Source organism: Pogoniulus pusillus, chromosome 15, assembly GCF_015220805.1.
Source record: "Pogoniulus pusillus isolate bPogPus1 chromosome 15, bPogPus1.pri, whole genome shotgun sequence".
In the NCBI taxonomy this organism is placed as follows: Eukaryota; Metazoa; Chordata; class Aves; order Piciformes; family Lybiidae; genus Pogoniulus; species Pogoniulus pusillus.
This window is the reverse complement of record NC_087278.1, coordinates 17041528-17062699: the sequence shown is the minus strand read 5'-3', so window position 1 is coordinate 17062699 and position 21172 is coordinate 17041528. Positions and strand designations below refer to the sequence as shown.

The window sequence follows — 21172 nt, the reverse complement described above, 5'->3', positions numbered from 1 at the left end:
TGCACCTCTTTTCTTCCTGAGAACTGGGGTAAGGTTGAGAGGGACGGGGGGAGGTGTTGGGGTGGTTTGAGAGCCCCTCCTGGGGACTCAGGTTTCTGGGAGGGGAGTTGTGCTTTTGTATTGTTTATCCTTTGTATATAACTGTATATAACTGTATATATTGTAAATAGCTGCTTGTAAATTCTGCTAGCTGTAAATAAATTGCTTCATCTATATTCCCAGAGGCCGTCTGAGTTAGCTGGGGCAAATACAAAAGTGTGGGAGGGGCGGGGTAACCCCCAAACCATCACATTTTTAATTGGCGCCCAACGTGGGGCTAGATATTTCAGTGAGTGGAAATTAGCTCTGGGAATTAAGATGAAGCTAATCAAGCAGCTATTGTACTTGGTGGGGATTGCTGTGTGGCCTGTTTTCTGGTTTTTTGTGTACAATTGGATCAAAGATCAAATTGGTTATTTCTTGCTTCATGTAGTTTTTAAGAAGGCTAAAGCTAAGGTTTCAAACATGTTCTGGAGCTGGGGTGATTTCATTCTTGGTTATGCTGGTTTTAGTGTCACTGAGAATATTACTAGTGATATTACAAGAGTTTTTGTCAATAATGTGACGATCAGTCAAAATGCTGCTTTATCTACTGCTCTCATGAGGGTCATCCAGCCCCAAACTGAAATGCCAAGTCCATGCAAGGATTTTTACAGAAAAGAGATTGTCACGGGTTTGGTCTGCAGTAATCTGGCTCTTATGATTTTAATATTCATATTAATTTTGGCATTATTGGTGAAAAATTCAAAACCAGTTTCTGTAAGAGCTAGGAAAAATTCTGTGTCTCAGAAGCAGTCTCTTTCACAGCAAAACAAGGGAACACAGTCATCGTCTTCCCCCTTGCCAGCCTCTGCCCCTCCTTCTCCAAGTGCTGGGAACACGGCCAGTGTACCCGCCACTAACGTAAACAATAATGATAACAGGCAGAGTTCAGCAGGAGCCTCAGGAGGACAGGCAGGTACCCAAAATCAGAATGTCCCTAGCAACAATCAAAACACGTCAGGGTTGGCAGGCATCCCAGGAGGACAGGCAAATAATCCCACTAATGTTAATAATACTACTAGTGCTAGTAACGCTAGCCCAGTCAGTCCAAATCCTAATGACACCAGCTCAGCCAATTCGAAACCCCAGCCAGCAGACCAGAACCAAAATCCTCCTGTTAAAAGCAAGGCAGATTTGAACTCACAAGCTCCAGGTCAGACCCCTAAGGATACAAATGCTCCAAGTCAGACTCCTAAAGATTCAAATCCTCCAGCAGACACATCCAAGTCTGTTGCTGCTCAGGCCCTTCTGGCACCTGCTAAGGCAAAAGCTAAGACAAAGAGTGGTTCGCAGGAGGATGTAAGACAGGGGACCTCTGGTGATCAGCAGCAAGAGGAGGAAGAGGAGGCAGTTAGTCTGCGAGACCTTGTAGATGTGCTGAGACAACAATACTCAAGTGAGAGGAGTGCTGTGAGGTTAGCTGCTAAGAGAGAGGATGGTTCCAATGAGTTTAGGAATGCTATGAGGAAGATTGTGTTAGGCCAGGCACCACCAGAACAACAGGAAGAAGAGGAGGAAGATGACATCCAAGGCTCCAAGGATCCACTCAGAGAGGTCAGGGAAGTTAGGAAGGAATACACAAGGGAATCAGGTGAGCCAATCTTAAGCTGGTTAGTGAGATGCCGTGGCATTGGTGCTAATGCTCTGCAGGTAGGAGACAAGTCTGCCAAGCAGCTGGGACCACTCACTAAGGAGAGTGGAGTGGACAAACACCTGGCAAGTCCTCTTGGTAGGGTTAGCTTGTGGACACGCCTTTTGTTGGCTGTGGCTATGAGATATCCTTCCCGAGATGATTTGCCATGGGCTGCCAAGAAGTGGAACACCGTTGAGCAGGGAATTAAGCTTCTGAAGGAGTTTGCTGTGAAGGAAGTGCTTTATGGAGATCATGGCACACATGAGCCTGACGATATTCCTTTGGGAACAGGTCTCATGAAGAAGCTTATTAAGCTTGCTCCTTCATCCTATGCTAACATCTTGGCCAGCAAGTTTCTAGCAAGGAGTGATAATGGAAGATCTTTCACTGTTGGTGAATTCACTGATCAGCTCAGGCAGATTGAGGACAGCTTGTCACATTCTGGTATAATCTGTGCCATAAAAACTATGACTTCTGAAATAAAGAGCATGAAAGATGGTTTTGAGAATACCATGAAAGAACTGAAGGAGGATCTCAAAAATCTGGTAAAAGATACCGTTCCTGCATCATCTGAATGGGTGAATGTTTCTGCAATCAGGAACAGACGCCCACCTCCTGCAAGGCAATTCCAGCCTAGGAGGAGACAAATTCCACCCAGACAGCAGCAATCACGTGCGTCACTGTGGATACTTCTGCGTGACACATACGGTGAGAACATGAACAAATGGGATGGTAAACCTACTTCAGCTCTTTCAAAGAGGGTCAGGGATCTGCAGAGTGGCAGAAACGGAGGCAGCAATGCCAGGAAAGTAGCTGTCACTTCTTCAGCTCCTGAGAGCAACTGCAATTGTTCCAACAGTTGCAATTCCTCTCGCAACAACACCAATCACTGTGTACACCCTACATGCCATGTTCAGCATTAGGGGTGCCCTGCCTCCAGCCAGGAGGAGGAAAGGGATAGTGGAGAGAACCGAATCTATTGGAATGTATTCATTAGGTGGCCTGGCAGTTCAAGAGTTCGGAAATACAGGGCTTTAGTTGACACAGGTGCTCAGTGTACTTTATTGCCATCTAATTGCAAAGGGACAGAGTCCATTTCTATCTTTGGAATCACTGGTGGATCTCAAGAGTTAACTAAGATACAGGCTGAGATCAGTTTAACTGGTAAAGAGTGGAAGACACATACTATTGTAACTGGTCCTGATGCGCCTTGCATTCTGGGAATTGACTTTTTGAGACAAGGTTGTTTCAAAGATCCTAAGGGTCATAAATGGGCTTTTGGAATAGCATCTGTAGAGATTGAGGATGATAAATTGAAATTGTCTGTTAGACCTGAACTTTCTGATGAATCTGCAGTTGTGGGACATCATGACATAGAGGACCTGGAAGTGCCAATTGCAACTCAAACTGTTCATCATAGGCAGTACAGAACTAACCGTGACTCTTTGTTGCCCATTCATCAGCTGATTCGTCAATTGGAGGATCAGGCTGTCATCGAGAAAGCTCATTCACCTTTCAACAGTCCCATCTGGCCTGTGCGTAAACCTACGGGCGACTGGAGACTGACAGTTGACTTTCGTGCCCTCAACGAGGTGACGCCACCCATGAGTGCAGCTGTGCCGGACATGCTGGAACTCCAGTACGAGCTGGAATCGAAGGAGGCTAAATGGTATGCAACCATAGACATTGCTAATGCTTTCTTCTCTATTCCCATAGCAAAGGAGTGCAGGCCTCAGTTTGCATTCACCTGGAGAGGAATCCAGTACCAGTTCAATCGTTTGCCTCAGGGGTGGAAACACAGCTCAACCATCTGTCACTCAGTCATCCACAATGCACTGGAGAAAGGTAAAGCTCCAGAGCACATCCAGTACATCGACGACATCATTGTGTGGGGCCAAACTGCTGAGGAAGTCTTCGAGAAAGGTAACAAAATCATTGACATTCTGTTGCAAGCAGGTTTTGCCATTAAGAGAGACAAGGTCAAAGGACCTGCCAGAGAAATTCAGTTTCTGGGAGTGCGGTGGCAGGATGGTCGCCGTTATATTCCTCAGGATGTGATCAACAAAGTCTCTACCATGGCAGTTCCCACCAGTAAGAAGGACACACTTTCTTTTCTTGGTGTGGTGGGATTTTGGAGACTACATATTCCTGGTTTCAGTCAGATTGTCAAACCTCTGCATGATGTGACTCGTCAGAGAAACAATTTCGAGTGGGGACCTGAACAACAAGCAGCCTTTGATCAAATTAAGCGAGAAGTAGTCCATGCAGTGGGTTTGGGACCTGTGAGATCTGGTCCGGACATTAAAAACATTCTGTACACGGCTGCCAGTGACAATGGTCCAACTTGGAGTCTTTGGCAGAGAGCTCCAAATGAGACACGTGGTCGTCCACTTGGTTTCTGGGGACGTTGTTACAGAGGTTCAGAGACAAATTACACTGCAACTGAGAAAGAGATTCTAGCAGCCTATGAGGGAGTGAAAGCAGCTTCTGAAGTGATTGGAACTGAGTCACAATTGCTTTTAGCTCCTAGACTGCCAGTTCTTAACTGGATGTTCAAGGGCAAAGGTTCATCACCTCATCATGCCACAGATGCAACCTGGTCTAAATGGATGGCTTTGATAACCCAACGAGCACGAATGGGTAATCTTGACCGACCTGGTCTAGTGGAGGTGATCACCAACTGGCCGGAAGGCACAGACTGTTCCAAACCTCCAGAGGAGAAAATAACTCGTGCTGAGGAAGCTCCTCCCTATGGTGATCTCTCTGATCAGGAAAAGAACTATGCTTTGTTCACAGACGGTTCCTGTCGTCTTGTTGGGAACAAGCGAATATGGAAGTCAGCGGTTTGGAGTCCAACCAGGAGAGTTACCGAAACGAAAGATGGCGAAGGAGAATCCAGTCAGTTCGCTGAGGTAAAAGCTGTTCAACTTGCTCTTGATGTGGCTGAACGTGAAAATTGGCCTATCCTTTACCTCTACACCGACTCGTGGATGGTAGCCAATGCTCTATGGGGTTGGCTGAAGGACTGGAAGAAGAATGGTTGGCAGAGGAAAGGAAAGCCTATTTGGTGTGCTGATCTATGGCAGGACATTGATGCACGGCTGGAGAAAACTCCAGTGAAGGTGCGGCACGTAGATGCACACATGCCTAAGAGCAGAGCCACTGAGGAACATCAACACAACCAGAAGGCAGATCAAGCTGCTAAGATTGCTCAAGTTGATGCCAACTCTGAACTTGACATTGACCTTGATTGGAAACACCGAGGTGAGCTGTTCTTAGCTCGGTGGGCCCATGACTCATCTGGACATCAAGGCAGAGATGGAACATACCGATGGGCTCGTGATAGGTCGATTGACTTGTCCATGGACGCTATCACCCAAGTCATCTATGACTGTGACATTTGTGCTGCTATTAAGCAGGCTAAGCGAATCAAGCCCTTATGGTATGGTGAGAGATGGTCAAAGTACAAGTATGGAGAAGCCTGGCAGGTTGACTACATCACTTTACCTCGATCACGTTCTGGCAAGCAGTATGTGCTGACGATGGTAGAAGCCAGCACTGGATGGTTGGAAACCTATCCAGTTCCACATGCTACTGCACGTAACACCATTGTTGGTTTGGAGAGACAAATCTTGTGGAGACATGGAACTCCAGAGAGAATTGAGTCAGACAATGGTACTCATTTCAAGAATAATCTTGTAAAAAACTGGGCCAAAGAGCATGGTATTGAATGGATCTATCACATACCCTACTATGCACCAGCTTCAGGGAAGATTGAACGCTACAATGGTTTGCTGAAAACCACCCTAAAAGCCATGGGGGGTGGAACTCTGAAAAACTGGGACAAACATTTAGCAGAAGCTACCTGGTTGGTAAATAGTAGAGGTTCAGTAAACAGAGCAGGACCTGCACAATCAGATTTGGTCCAAACAGTAGACGGTGATAAAGTTCCTGTTGTACGTGAGAAGAATCTGTTAGGGAAAACTGTTTGGGTATTTTCTCCTTCGGGCGAAGGGAAACCTGTCCGAGGGGTGGTTTCTGCTGAAGGTCCTGGTCATACATACTGGGTAATGCAGGAGAATGGTGAAATCCAGTGTATTCCACAGAGAAATTTAACTTTAGCTGAGAGAGTTTAAATTCAAGCTGTTAGGAGTTTTCTGTTCTAGGTAACATCGGCGCCCAACACTGAGAGAATCTACGATAGAATCTACAGTACGTGAGCACGAACCCAACATCACCTGGGAGTCCCTGTTCTGAGCTTTTGAATCACCTACATCTGATTGAAGTGTGAACTGAACTTGTATATATTGTTTTAGTGTAAATATTGGTTTAGATTAGATTAGATAATTCTCAGCGATACTCTGAGCGAAGTAGACAAGGGGTGGATTGTGCTAGTTTGAAGCAAGCTGGAATGTTTTGGTAAAAGAACTAGATAACGGGCAGTGAAATGAAAAACAATTGTGTCTACTTCTCTCACAGTCACGCTGAGAACTCTGGGAAGAAGAAAAAAACATTCTCCATTTTGTCTCTCACTCTTGCTTTTGCCTTAGACCTGGTCACATCTCATTAACCCTGCTCCTACTAACCCTGCTCCCTAACCTCTTGGCTGCACCTCTTTTCTTCCTGAGAACTGGGGTAAGGTTGAGAGGGACGGGGGGAGGTGTTGGGGTGGTTTGAGAGCCCCTCCTGGGGACTCAGGTTTCTGGGAGGGGAGTTGTGCTTTTGTATTGTTTATCCTTTGTATATAACTGTATATAACTGTATATATTGTAAATAGCTGCTTGTAAATTCTGCTAGCTGTAAATAAATTGCTTCATCTATATTCCCAGAGGCCGTCTGAGTTAGCTGGGGCAAATACAAAAGTGTGGGAGGGGCGGGGTAACCCCCAAACCATCACACAGTAGCATGGACACTAAACTAATCTCTTCTTCCATGCTGGTTACAGCATTTTCTCTCGACACTTTGTCTTAGTAACTGGAATGAAGCACCAGACTGACGTAGTTTCTGCTGAGTAAAGCAGAGAGGTAAAATACCTACATCCATTAGTAAAACAGACAGTTTTAAATATCCTCACATGGACTGTCTTAATACAAACCCAAAGTAAGAGCCACTAGTCTAGGACTTTAGACAAGAGAATAATTTTTGTTATCCTATCTTCTGGGTATTTTATCATAACCCTAGACTAACATGCTATTTCCACATTGCTGTGCATTTTTATTAATGAGAAACAAGAATAATTCAAATGACACAAGCCAGTACAGACTATTATTTAAACTTCCCTGTAAGAAGAAAAAAACTCAGTGTTGATATACGATGCTTCAGATATTGCAGAACTAAGAATTTGGCAGAGCAAATGAAAAAAACCACCAAATTCCACATTTCCACTCAGCCTGATGCTTTGAAAAAAAAACAAACAAACAATGCAAAACACTGCCTAAGGTGAAGCAACAGTTTTCTGTATGTTCTGCTCAGCAAGATCCTTGAGTCACAAGTTTTCTTGTCTCTTTCTGTTGTTCCTGGTCAACAGTCAACAGAAGAGCAAGAGTGGAACAAGTAACTAACAACTCAAAGGCTAGGTTAAGTACAAAGAACAGAGAGAGAAGGAAGATGAGGTGTTGCAACTGTTGAATTTTTTATGATTTTGAAGCAGATTTCCTCAGTTTAAAACTAGCAGTAAGTCCTTGTCAAAGCTGAGAAATCAACTAATTATAACTTAAAGGAAGTTTCCCATGGTAACAGCAAAACTTCTGTGCAGGATCCAAATTTTCATTTAAATCCTCTATGTTTTGAAAAGTTATTTATTTTCAAACTAATAAATAAATTCACATAATGCTACCTCATTAAGCCTGCCATAGAGAGACTACTGCTACTGTTGCTCAGTGGTTCAGCAAATTCTGACCATTCCAGTAGTTTTCCAACTGCAGCCTGAGCAAACCACAGCTGTCTATGGACAACTGAACAGAAGCAAACAACCTAGATTTATTGTACAGGATAACTACTTTCCACTTAGACAATTTCAGAAGATCCACAAGTTCTTTAGTTTTTGTTTAACAACTGAGAGCAACTCCATTAGTTAAAACTTAATCCTGATTATCTTTTTGTGCACAGTAAGAGACACTTACTGCCTTTTAAACACTGCCAGGTTTTATTTCTCTATCTTCTAAATTTCATATCCTGGAGCAAGAAGGAATTTCCTCCAAGCTGTCTTTTCTACTCTTCATATTTTTGAGAAAATCTGGGACAAGCTTTCCTCTTATCACACCTTACTGAAGAAAACAAAAATAGCAAAAACATCCACAAGAAATCCTGTAGATGATGATGATGAAAAAGCACAATCATGTTAACATGGTGAGAAGGAAACTTCTTGAATACAGAAAGCTCCAGGTCTGTGGAACAGGTTGCAGACATCAACAGAAACTGCTGTTCTGGATGAATATCTAACATTTTATATTAGTTTTGCTAGCCACATCTATCTGAGCTTCAGTACTAAAAATGATAAAAAAAGTTTATTCAAAGATTTTGGCATAGTACTTTGACTAAAAGACACTCAGCTACCTTATCAAAAAGTTATATCCACTCTGATGACAGCATCTCTCCAGTTAACACTTTGCAGCAGACCAAAGCAGATAAAATGGGTATGCACTTTGCAATTCTCTACTTCAATAGAAGCCTCAGCTGCTAATCATAGCATCAATACTTGGCCTATAGAAGTTAGAAAATTAATGAACTTGCTGCTGCATTTTGTCTGTCTTGATATGGTATTTAAAGTACTCTGAAAAGATTTTATAAGCATCTCTACATTTAATTTTGGCTTAAGTCAACAGAAAGGTATTTAACAGGCATACTTTCAGGCTTTATTTGTAAGCAGTAAACAAGTATCTAGCTTATCCACCATTCTGAAGCCCTTTGTCTTAGTTAAAAGAATACTATTACAGAAACAACTGCTAAATAAATTGAACTACTGAGTCATCTGTGCTTCAGTTGTATCAGCATTTTTAAAGACAAACAAACCTGATACACCATTTGTTCTGTAGTACAGTAATGAACCCACCATTTCCTAGCTACAGCTTCTAGAAACTTGTGCTACAATCCCAGATTCAGAGATATGTCAAATACATGCATTATTGAAAACAAGTTGTTATCCTCCAACCTTCCAATCCTTAATCTAAGACTTGAATAAGAAGTAGTAGAAACAACTATTTGCATTAGTAAGTGATGAAACAGGAATGAAGGGAGCAATTTTACAGTAAAAGTTGTCCAAAAGCACTGACTTCTTATGCAACAACTCAGCAATGGCAGTAAACTACTTCTAACAGAATAAGCTGGTGCAAAGGTATTATAATTTCTAACAGACTCTCTGTACAAAGTACTTTTTTAATTGATGAATGTTAGCATGCTAAATATTCTAGATCATGGACTGAAACAGTAGACAACCAGGTATACTTCCTAAGCTACTTCTACTTAGAAAGAATTTGGAATTAGAATTTAAAATGGTTTAGTTTTAGCACCACAGCTTGTCTCAGAAATGATACAGGAGGAACAACTGAAAATAAAACCATTTAACCATAAATTCTTAAGGAATCACAGATAGATCTAATGGCTGTATACCTTCACAACATAAAACCAGTGTTCACTCTAAAGATACATGTTATACCGTACCTATTCGAATGCAGTGCAGTGCCCATTTTCACCGCTGAGCTGGCCTGAAAGGGTTTTCCCTCCAGGAGTCATTGGCCAGACTCTTATGTTTTAACACCACTGCATTTTCAACTGACTAGGATGATACTCACTCTAAGAGTATAGGAGGCAGAAAATATTCCAGTCCACATGAGTGCCAGATGATTTGCTAAACAGCAGACATCAACCATACTTAAACTAAGAATCAGATGAGGTCTCAGTAATTCAGTATTATGCCATCAATAGACTGACAAGAGATTATTTTTCTTCTAGGATAACGGTAGTTACCAGCTACTGGATTTCAGTTTTGATAGATGCCAGACTGATATTCTGACTTCTAGGCATAATCTAAAAAACTAGCAATAGTTAAAAAAAAAAAAACCATATGAAACAACAAATATGCATTCTAAAAATTAAGATTGCACTTCACCATGAGACATAAGTCTATCTTCCAAAAATTACTCTTAAGAGTTAAAAAAAACCCAAAAGTTAAGCTATTTTATGCAGATTTCACCAGCAATTTCTGCAGTCTGCTAATTTGTCACCAGAACTAAATTGAAGATTATATTTTGTGCTATAATCTAATTAAATGAATATAGTTTGAAATTAAATGTACTTATTGTTGAGTTACTATCTCCAAGCTAAATATAATTTAATTAAAGATAATTAATTTACTGTACCACAGGTAAAATTCAAGTTTTCTAAGCCATGCTAAATATCCATTCTTTTAGCCAAAAATTAGTTAACATTGTACTTTAAAGTTATTGAGAAGTCAGAAGTCTAAGGAAAAAAAAACATTCCTCTGAATTCTTCACCTGAATACAAAGGATCATATGAAACCTTTCATATAAGGCATACATACAAATGCATATCACACCTCACCTCACCAGAACTCTTTCTTTTTTACACCTCTTCCTCCCAATTGCTTCATCTGAATCAAGTACTGGAAGCATTTTTTAAAAAGCATGAAAATCTTCTGACACACTTAATGGCCTATGATACGTGCATCAGTAGCACAACAGTTTGGAAGAAAGATTCTGATGATAACTATTCTACAGGCTGTTCTATCTTTCATCTCAAATGGCTTTCCAGCTCATCTTTCTTCCTTGAAGCTGATCACTAATTCATAGATGATGAGTGTATCAAAAAACAAGTTTATAAATTACTGCAGCTTGGGGAAAGAAAGTATTGTGTTGTTCAACTATAATTATCAAGTCTTGACATTTCATATGAAACTCTTGAGCACACAATTCTGTTTTATAAACTGACTCCATAATTAGACATATTTTAGAATATTCTTTGAACTTTGGCTGGAAGTATGACAAGCAAATCCCCAGAACACCTTTCTAGGAATGGTTTGGTCTGTTCAGCTTATTACACACTGCATGCAATTACTGTGATTTATTTTCAAAGCACAGCTGAAGGCTAAATAAAATGATTTCACCATTTCCCTTTTGGTCTGTAACCAGTGAGAAAGGCCGCAATGTATATAAGCAAAGACCAGCAAGACAATCTAGACCATACTTTAATTCTTGTTGCACCAAGAAAGTTATAAAAATTCTTTCTTACAGAATTCCACTCAAAAAAAAAAACAAAATAAAAAAACACACCAACCCAAAACAAACCAAACACCAAAAAAACAAAACATAAAAATACAAGTTTTAAAAGCACCAAAACCCAAATCCCTCAAGCTACTTCAAAACCATATTCATGTGCATATGCATTATGAGTTTACAAGACCACATTTCCCTTTCCCTTCTTAGTCTCCCTCTCAGGATTTCAGCCCTGCTTTCAGGATACCATTAAGTTATTTGCTGTCCTTTATTTGGAAAATAAACAAACAAACAGAGAAAAAAAAAACACTGAAAAAGCCTAACACACATATATTTTAGTCAAACTGAGTATAAAGACAAGAACTGTAGCCTTTTCAATAATTTATTACACTGATTGCTTTCCAATTCAGAGAGATACAGACCTTAATTGTGCCACACAGCAACACACATACTAGTTCCTTAAACATTTCAAGGAAACTATTGGCTCCCTCCCCATCTCTGGCATGTGATTGCAGAATTTACCACAGGTACTCACAATAGACATGGGCTTTCAATTTGCAGAAACAAGAGTCAATACACATGCAGCATATAATAAATATTTCAAGCACTTTTTAATATGAGCTGTGCTAATTTGTTCTTACCCCTCCTCATAATGAGCTAAAGCAGAAAAATATTTAATTGTTCAAAACTGCTGAAACTGCAAGTTGTAAGATAAACAATTGTTGCATAACCGACTGGCCAGTTATTGGCACTTATTAATTCCAGTTAATGCATTTATCCTAATAATAGGAGATCTGTCTAAACAAATAACAAAGATTTCTACAGTTTTGTACTGACTGCTAAATACAACAATCAAAGAGAAGCCCTTGCTAGAGGGCAAAGAAAAATTAAGAAAAACTTTAATTGAAACTTTGCAACTTTGAAACTTTCAAAGCTTGCAAATTAGGTACAGAGGACTAACTTTGTTCGCACTTTTGACTGGACTCCGGTACAGAAGTTCAAACAAGCATATAGCCATAAAAAGTCTGCTAAGAACACTCATCTGGAGACGAATATTCAATAAACAAAATTAATATGCAAGTTAAGCAGTACACTTTTATATGTCCCCTGGCTTTCTGTAGCTTTGCAAAATTTTCTTCTTCTGACCTTTCATCTACACCTGCCTTTCAATCTCATAAAAACCTGTGGACCTGAAAACCCTGCAGTTTTGAGTGCACCATGTTCTATTTAAACTTGAGTAGAATATTTGACTTTCAGGTCCTCATACTTTAACAGCTAAGTGAGAACAGTCTTATAGAAGTTGTTTGGTCTGTTGTGACCTGTCCAGAGGATTCCTTATTAATGAATTTTAACACTGCTACAAGATGCACTCCTTCAGTATTTTTCTTATGTAGTCTGTGTGACTCACAAATTCCAGAGTAGCCAAGTGAACGTTCAATGCATAACCTTCACAACTATCACAACTTTCCACATATTAATCCAAATGGAGACAGAACACAAACCACTGCAGAACTGTTCTCTAGGACTTTTAGAAAGCTTCACTCATGTTCTGTACGTTCTCCTGATGAAATAAAGGTTAACTAGTTGAATTGGAAGACAAAAGCAAGGCTTGAAAAACAAGCCTGTAGTCAAGACGGATGGACCTAATACCAAAGGGAAGACTGAAGCTAGAATAAGGGAGGGTAGGAAGAAAAAAGATGCAGTACTACAGGCAGATATATTCCTCACTGCATTGAATTCTCTGCTTGTTATTCATGACCTGCTCCTAAATTTCTACTGTCATACTTAGTAATGCATACTCTAAATACCACAAACTTGGACAAAAGAGGATATCTTTTCAACAGATAAAATCTGTTTTCAATTTAGGAAAAGGAATATATTAGTAAAACTTTCAACAACAATAATAAACCCCAAATTCATTATCTTATTAAAATAAGATGTTAATGACTCTCTTACTTTTTGCAGCAAACACCAATTAGACACAGATCTCTAAGTCAGTATACTAGGAATAGCCTAAACAGAAGGAAATAAGGAAGCACTTCATTTCTTACTGTTTGACAAAGTCAAACATGAGTCACATACTTAGGCAATCTCTTAAAGTCACCAACATTTTCAGAGCATAGAAGCCAAATAAGTAACAAAACAACCATAAGCCAAATGTTGGCATCTCAGTAAGATACTACCACATTTAGTAGTTCCAGATTATCCATGAGAATGATTGAGGAACTTGAGCATCTCACCTACAAAGAGAGACTAAGAAACCAGGGGCTGTTTACTCTGGAGAAGACTGAGAGGAGATCTGATCAATGCATACAAATATCTGAGGGGGGAGTGTCAAGTGGATGGGGCCAATCTCTTTTTGCTGGTCACCAACAGTAAGAGAAGGAGCAATGGCTACAAATTGGAACATAGAAAGTTTCACCTCAACATAAAGAGAAACTTCTTTACAGTGAGGGTCACAGAGCTCTGGTACAGGCTGTCCAGAGTCACTGTGGAGTCTCCTCTGCAGACTTTCAAAACTTGCCTAGATGCATTCCTGTGCGAACTACTCTAGGGAATCCTGTCTTGGCAAGGAGGTTGGACTTCATGATCTCTCTGGAGGTCCCTTCCAACCTCTAAAGTTCTGTGATTCTGTGGTTTTATCATTAATTCTATTTACATTTCAGATGGAAATGACATCAGATTCAGTTATAGCTGCACCTTCACATAAATGACAGATTTGAGAATTCTGGAACATTCAGTCAGTAAGTCATACATTTTTATATTTTACATTCATGGCATTTTAGCTAACAGTAACTCTAACCATTAATATGGAGCTTACTAACAGCAAAAGCAAGTCTTTTGTTTCACAAAATAAAAGTTTAGGTCACCACGTTCAAATACACAAAATGCAAACTGAACAACAAGTTTAATAGAACTTAAGCAGTAAAATAAATGGTGAATAACAGAAGATCTCTAATACCCAGATAAAGAAAGACTGACATAGTATGTAAATACTGGCATAGCACCAAGGAGTTATAATATAGAGATATGCAAGAGGCCAGCAGCTCCCAGGTGCCAGCCGTGATACACTCCCTGGACAAACTACTGATGTAACACTGCATAGCAAGCCAGTTGAGCATTCAGATTTCCTGTCACTTAAGGGCAGGAAAACTATTTGCAAAACAGAGGCAACACATATCAATGTTACCTTCATATGAAGTGCACTTTAGCATGCAAGAATAGTGAAACAAAGTGAATTTCAATGTATCCACGGCATGGTTACAGAATCACAAAAACATCCGGGTTGGAAAAGACCTTCAGGATCACCAAGTCCAACCCATAATCCTACTCCACAAGATTCACCTTAAACTATATCCTTAAACACCTCATCCAAATGACCCTTAAACACATCCACAGTTGGTGACTCAACCACCTCCCTGGGCAGCTCATTCCAGTACCTGACCACTCATTCCATGAAAAACTTTTTTCCTAATATCTAATCTAAATCTACCCAGTCTCAGCTCAAGGCTATTCCCCCTTGTTCTGTCTCCTACTACCTGTGAGAAAAGACAAGCACCAGCTTCACTTAATTTGTAAATGAAGTAATCCACTCATATATAAAAAACATTAAAGTGCTTCTTTTAATTTAGTTTGCTCCTGGAGGAGCAGAAGCCATTTCAATGGATACACAAAATAATAGAGGTTACTCCTCAAAAACTAAAAGCTGTTTACTTCCCAATTTTAAAAATTCTTCTTGCAAACACATTTTTTTCTCTTTCTCACTACACTCAGACCTTGACTGTTGCCTCTATTTCAAAAACAGTATTTCTAAACAATGCTTTTTTGATTTAGTCTCTCCAATTTTAGAATAACCAAGTTTTTCTCCTTTGTCAAGACACACATTCAGACGTCATTTATACTCCTTCACAATTTTGTGAAGGATGCAAAAGTAGCTGCTGTTTTCTAGCTGAGTGATTAAAGGTTCTCTCTCTAGGGTTTTTTCATTTGTTATCATCTTGAGTACAATTATAGGGCACCTATAGAATGGCTAGATCAGATTCAGACAGCATAAATTTAGGAGGGTCCTGCTTGACCAACCTGATCTCTTTTTATGACCACCTGGTGGATGTGGGGAACGCCACTGACACCATCTGCCATAGCAAACTCCTGGCAGAGCTGGCAGCCCATGGCTTATACAGGGCACTCTGTACTGGGTTAAGAACTGGCTGGATGGCCAGGCACAGAGAGTGGTGGTAAATGAAGCTACATCCAGTCAGTGGCTAGACACAAGTGATGTCCCCCAGGGCGGCTCAGTGTTTGGTCCAGTCCTGTTTAATATCTTCACTGACAATCTGGATGAGGGGATTGCATCCTCCATCAGTAAGTTCGCAGACAACACCAAGTTGGGAGCATATGTTGATCTGTTGGAGAGTAGGAGGCCTCTGCAGAGGGACCCAGACAAGCTGGGTAAATGAGCACAGCCCAATGTCATGAGTTTTAACAAGTCCAACTGCTGGGTTCTGCACTCTGGCCACAACAACCCCATGCAGTGCTACAGGCTGAGGACAAAGTGGCTGGAGAGGGGCCAGGCAGAGAGGCATCTCGGGGTGCTAGCTGACAGCCAACTGAACACAAGCCAGCAGTGTGCCTAGGAAGCCAAGAAGGCCAATGGCATCCTGGCCTGTATCAGGAACAGTGGGGCCAGCAGGACCAGAGAAGTCCCACTGCCCCTGCACTCAGCACTGGTTAGGCCACAACTTAAGTACTGTGTCCAGTTCTGGGCCTCTTAATTTTAAAAAAGATGTTGAGGTGCTTGAACATGTCCAGAGAAGGGCAACAAGGCTCGTGAGGGGCCTTGACCACAAGCCCTATGAGGAGAGGCTGAGGGAGCTGGGGTTGTTTAGCCTGGAGACAAGGAGGCTCAGGGGAGACCTTAATGCTCTGTACAACTACCTGATAGGAGGTTGTAGCCTGGTGGGGGTCAATCTCTTCTCCTAGGCACCCAGGGACATAATGAGAGGATGCAGCCTCAAGCTGCACCAGAGCAGGTTTAGGTTGGACATTAAGAAGTTCTTCACAGAGAGTGATCGGCATTGAAACGGGCTGCCTGGGAAGGTAGTGAAGTCACCGTCCCTGGAGATGTTTAAAAGGAGACTGGATGAGGCCATGGTTTAATTAATCAGAAGGTGTCAGATGGTAAGTTGGACTTGATGACTCTGAAGGTCTTTTCCAACATGGTTAATTCTGTGATTCTGTGATCTTCTTACAATATTATGCTAGTTGATTTACCTAACATAACTGTAAGCAGAGGTATGTTTTAGGAAGCAACCATGTAAGGAATTATGTAAGATTATGAAGTGAGGAATTCTCAATCTGTAGAAAAGGATATTAACTTTACAACAAACATTTACTGTAACCTCTTTCTTACAGATTCAAGTTTATCTTTACAATAATTTCTGCCTAGTGACTGTGACTTTGCCTGAGAAATCTACTGCTCAATGGAAACTCAATATGTGCATGTTGATACAGAAGCCATTTTTAAACAATTGTATAGTTTATCTCACTTGACTGGGGAAGAAGGATAAAGAAAAGGCAAAAGAACAAGTACTATTCACAAGAAGATCTGCAGGCTTAATATACCCTGCTCTTCTTCTAACTACCACTTTTTAACTCTCTGCTCTCTCCCTTGGGGGAAGCAAATTTCTAAAATCTGTGTGGGTCCTCCTCACTCATTTAACTGCACATCTGATTCATCTGTTCCCATGAAAGCTTCGAGTTTCTTAGGGAATTTTAAAAATTAGAGTGGATGTATGTGGGAAGAGTGCAGCATTCCTTCGATCTCTTCAGTTCCTGCAAAAACATCTCTGGAGCCAACATATGCTGGCTATATTCAGAAGGAGGACATCAATGAAAGTTTAGTTTTAATTTTTTTTTTTAATAATTATAAAAATAGATGACACCATATTTAACTGCTGGTATAATACACTAACCACAGTACTTCAGTAGAAATTAACATTCATCATAAAGAAAAAGTTGACAGTTGTAAGTTGCAAAATGTAGAGATTAGTAAGTTGTTTCTTACAAAAAAATAAAGTAGTCTTATAGTATTCAAACTTTAAAAATGATATTTCACACTTTAAAAAGTAAAAGTCAGTAACATCTTCCAAATGCACAGACTGGCAGCACCAAGATTTCTTTTGCTAAGCAACAGAGCTTTGCATTTATCTATTTCATTGTCACCCCTAAAAATGACTGTTTCTGTGAAAGATTCTGAAGTATTTTTTAACAGAATGTGAGAATGTGAGATCTCTTTACATAAAAATCCATAAAATGCAAATGGAGACTTCCTTCTGCCTCTGTATTCTGTCTTGGTCTAACTGTTGAATTAGCAGAAACTTTATTTAAAGAGGATAGACCACGTCATTGAATAGAAAGGTTTTCACATCATGCTTCAAGTTCACATGCTCTTTGAATTGAAGTCTGAGAGCCACTAAGCTTTCTTACTCTTGGTACCTACTAACCAAATCAGAGGTGAAAGAAAGACATTTTAATGACTCCAAAGACAGAATTTTCACAGCTTATTAGTGTCTCACTGATGATATCCATTTATACTATTATTTTTAAAGTGCCCAAGGACATCTAGTTATATTTCAAGATTTAACATTCAAATATGGAACAAAATCAGAGGTCAATCCCTTTATCTTTAGTTGGCATCAAGACAGCAAGACTATAGTTAAAAGCTGCATTATTTCCTGTCCACTGACAAGGAAACAAGACTAGAACAAGAAACAAAAGAAATGAGAAAATGGAAATCAAAAGTTTCAGGAAGACAGACAAGAAGTAATTTTATGATGATGCAAACTACAAGATATAGAAGACTCCCTCCCACATCATAGAGAGAGGAAATTTCTATTACTGCAAAGTTTATATAAGTAAAATTCCTGAATATTATATCACACTTAGAACAGGAAAGCAGCAGGGAGCAGAAGCCATATAACTGATAAGCAAGCCATCCAAGAGAGAACGTTTAGCATGGAAAAAGTCACTTTGTTGAGTATCGATTTATAATTTCCCCTAACATTTTTCATTACATTAGGAACAAAGAATGTTAAGTTTCAGCCGAGGCTTCTCCTGCATTTAAAGGATTTATAAAGTTTTCTTGCCCCTCCTCAATGTACATTTCCTGTTGTGCAGTAAAATAATAATAAGCTCATTCTTTTAGCTTTTTTTTTTTCTTCTCTGAAGGTACCATGCTCTATTTCATTTAGTTTCACAAAATACATCACTATCTATTTGCACCCCTATAAAACTTAGCAAAAAGATAAACCAAAAATTTAAACTGTTAGGAAGGAAAAGGTTCAGTTCAAAACTTGCTCATGTAAGTTTTATTTCAACAGGAAACCAGGCTAAGAGTTTACTAGCCCAAGATTTGTCAAGAAAATGTAAGGGACTGAAATCCTGAGACTTCTTGTGTTACTGACAAGTAGGATGCTTAACAGTTGCTGATAGAAACCCTATTTGGAAGTGAAGGAAAATGTGAACAAGATTAGGTCATGAAAAAGCAGAAGATTCCCACAGCTTATTTACCTTCTACATTAGATGTAGTTCCAAAATATAAGATTGTTCTGTTCAAACACCTAACCATAGATGGTATCTCTCTTTAAAAAAAATTTACCTCGTTAGTGCAGTTAGATGATGCCCTTCAACCTCTTTACTTCAGCATGATCCAGACTGGCTCAAGCTTCTTTTAGTAACAGATGGAACCAAATATTCAACTTTGCACTGAAGCGAATGAAGAGCAATCATATAAATTAATTTGCTACACAAGCTCTGGTGCCACTCAAGAAGAGTGGGAATATAAACATGGTTTGTAATTAGTATTGCAGTGATCTTGTAGACTCAAGATGGTTACTGCCAAAAATTTTGCCTCTAATAGAATCATAGAATCAACCAGGTTGGAAGAGACCTCCAAGATCATCCAGTCCAACCTATCACCCTGCCCTATCCAATCAACTAGACCATGGCACCAAGTGCCTCATCCAGTCTTTTCTTGAAGACCCCCAGGGACGGTGCCTCCACCACCTCCCTGGGCAGCCCATTCCAATGGGAAATCACTCTCTCTGTGAAGAACTTCTTCCTAATATCCAGCCTATACCTACCCTGGCACAACTTGAGACTGTGTCCCCTTGTTCTATTGCTGGTTACAAGATCCACTAATCACTAGTGTGCAATGAGCTTTCTAGTTTTATATGGAATTCCTGTAAAAGCTGTAGCAAGCATCCAAATCTGCTGCTGAAACACTCCAGTAACTCATAAAGCTAAGAATAAATAAGACAGATAAATGTAGCATCCAACTTTAATACACAGACATAGGTACACTACATTTAACAAGCAGCTTAAGTGGGATATTGTATTATTTCCAGTTATTATCTTTAGCACTTCACAAAGCAGAGCATGTGAGTGCATACCCACTTTGATGCAAAGTTCAGTAGCTTAGCTGAAACTATCAGAGAAGACTATTCAAGCTAAGCTGTTGGACTTTGTACTAAAGCAGCTGGAAGTACTTGCACACATATCTTTTTGCCAAGAGCACTATAAGTTTGGGTAACTATGAAACAGAGTTGACAAGTGGAGTAGGAAGAACTTCAGCCATCGCAGCAAGATATGTCAGCACATATAAGCTCTCAAAGACAACTGATAACTTGTTCAGAAGCCCAAATAATTATAGCTAAATATTATGTAAACCTTCGGTCTGATGTAACAGAAGGCAATATCCCTGAACACTAAGGATTCACTAAAGCAGAATCCTGCCCTTATGTATATGCACTTGTCCCACAAACCTCATTGACAACTGAAGGCAAATGAGGACAGAATCCTGCCTTCAAATACTACAGTGTACCTAAAGACTCTTCAACCATTACACAGGTGTCTAGTGATGCTATCGCACTTACTCTAACTAGATATCAAAACAATTCACAGAAGGTTAATGAATTAAGCCTCAACACATCCGGTAGCTTAGCATCACCCTATTAAGGATAAGCCCGAAGGCGCAGATAACCAAACCGAGGCCACACATATGCATATATATACAAGATCAGCTAAGCAGGAACAACATACTGGCAGTCAGTCCAGAAAGTTTAACGTACGTATACATAATAACTTTACCAGCATGCCCGACTGTGGGGTAAAAGGGGAGCGGGGTGGTGGTGAGAAAAGGAGGAAGCCCAGGTACCAAAAAGGGCCGCGAGAAGGAGGAGAGGAAGCTCGCCTTACCGTCGGGACCCTCAGCATGCATAAAGTTCAAAGTCTGTCCCCAAGAAGACTGCAGTTCCTGTCGATCCCCTGCCCCATCACTCCAGCGGAGGGCCCAGAAAAGGGCTCCGTGCACTTCCTCCCTCCTCAGCCCATAGCACCTCCTCGCCCATGCCAGGACCTCGCCGCCGTCTCCTACCTTGGCCACATAGTCCTTCACTTCGTCCAAGTCTCCATTTTTGAGGGCCCACATGAATTCCTTGTCAGACATAGCGGCCGCCTAGCAGAGACGCAGGAGGACGAGGAAACGAGGGGCCGACAGCACCTCCAGGCAAACAGGGCGGCAGCGAGAAGGGCGGGAGCCCCTCCCTCGGCTGGCGGCCGATCGCTCGCTGCCTGTCGGCGGTTGGCAGGGCGGAGCAGAAGCAGCTAGCGCGGCTGGAGCTCGGCGCGGCGGGGCTCGGCCAACACGCGGGACAGAGACACGGGAGAAGCCGCCTGATCGAGGGAAAAGCGGTTTACTCGCGCACAGCGCTTCCGCTTCCGGTTTCCATTCAACTCCCCTCCCCCACGCTCCCCTGCCCGCCCCGCCGAGACAACCCCGCGGGACAGGAGGCGCGCGGCGCATGCGCCACCCGAGCAGGCCCCCGGAGCCACTCTGCGCATGCGCGCATTGCCAGCGTCCCGGGGGTCGCGGAGGCGCGGTGGAGGGAGAGCGGAGGCGGTGCGTCGGCGTCGTGTTTCCGCGGCCGCAGGCCCGCTCCTGGGGTTGCCATGGTGCTGAAGTCTGCGTCAGGCAGCGGAGCCTGCCTCGGGCTGAGAGGATAACCCTGCAAAACTCAGACTTAACCTGCCTTTGTTGGTGCCCGTAACTCTGCGAAAGACGTGCGCGGGGGCGTTGCAGCATTCTGGGAGCACAGCAGGCCGCCATGAGCTCTGCAGGGCTCGGAAAGGCTAGTGGCTACTACCTCCGAACGGGCAGAGGAGCAGCGTG

At 41.4% G+C, this 21172-nt stretch overlaps 1 protein-coding gene across 1 annotated transcript in view; it reads right to left on the bottom strand.

Moving 5' to 3' along the window:
• Nucleotides 1-20756, bottom strand: part of MTPN (myotrophin) — a 38453-nt gene extending 17697 nt beyond the window's left edge. Inside the window, exon 1 of the mRNA XM_064155539.1 lies at nucleotides 20378-20756. Coding sequence (XP_064011609.1) covers nucleotides 20378-20449 — 72 coding nt within the window. The 5' untranslated portion in view covers nucleotides 20450-20756. The remainder of the gene's footprint in view (nucleotides 1-20377) is intronic.
• Between the last annotated feature and the right edge of the window lie 416 nt (nucleotides 20757-21172).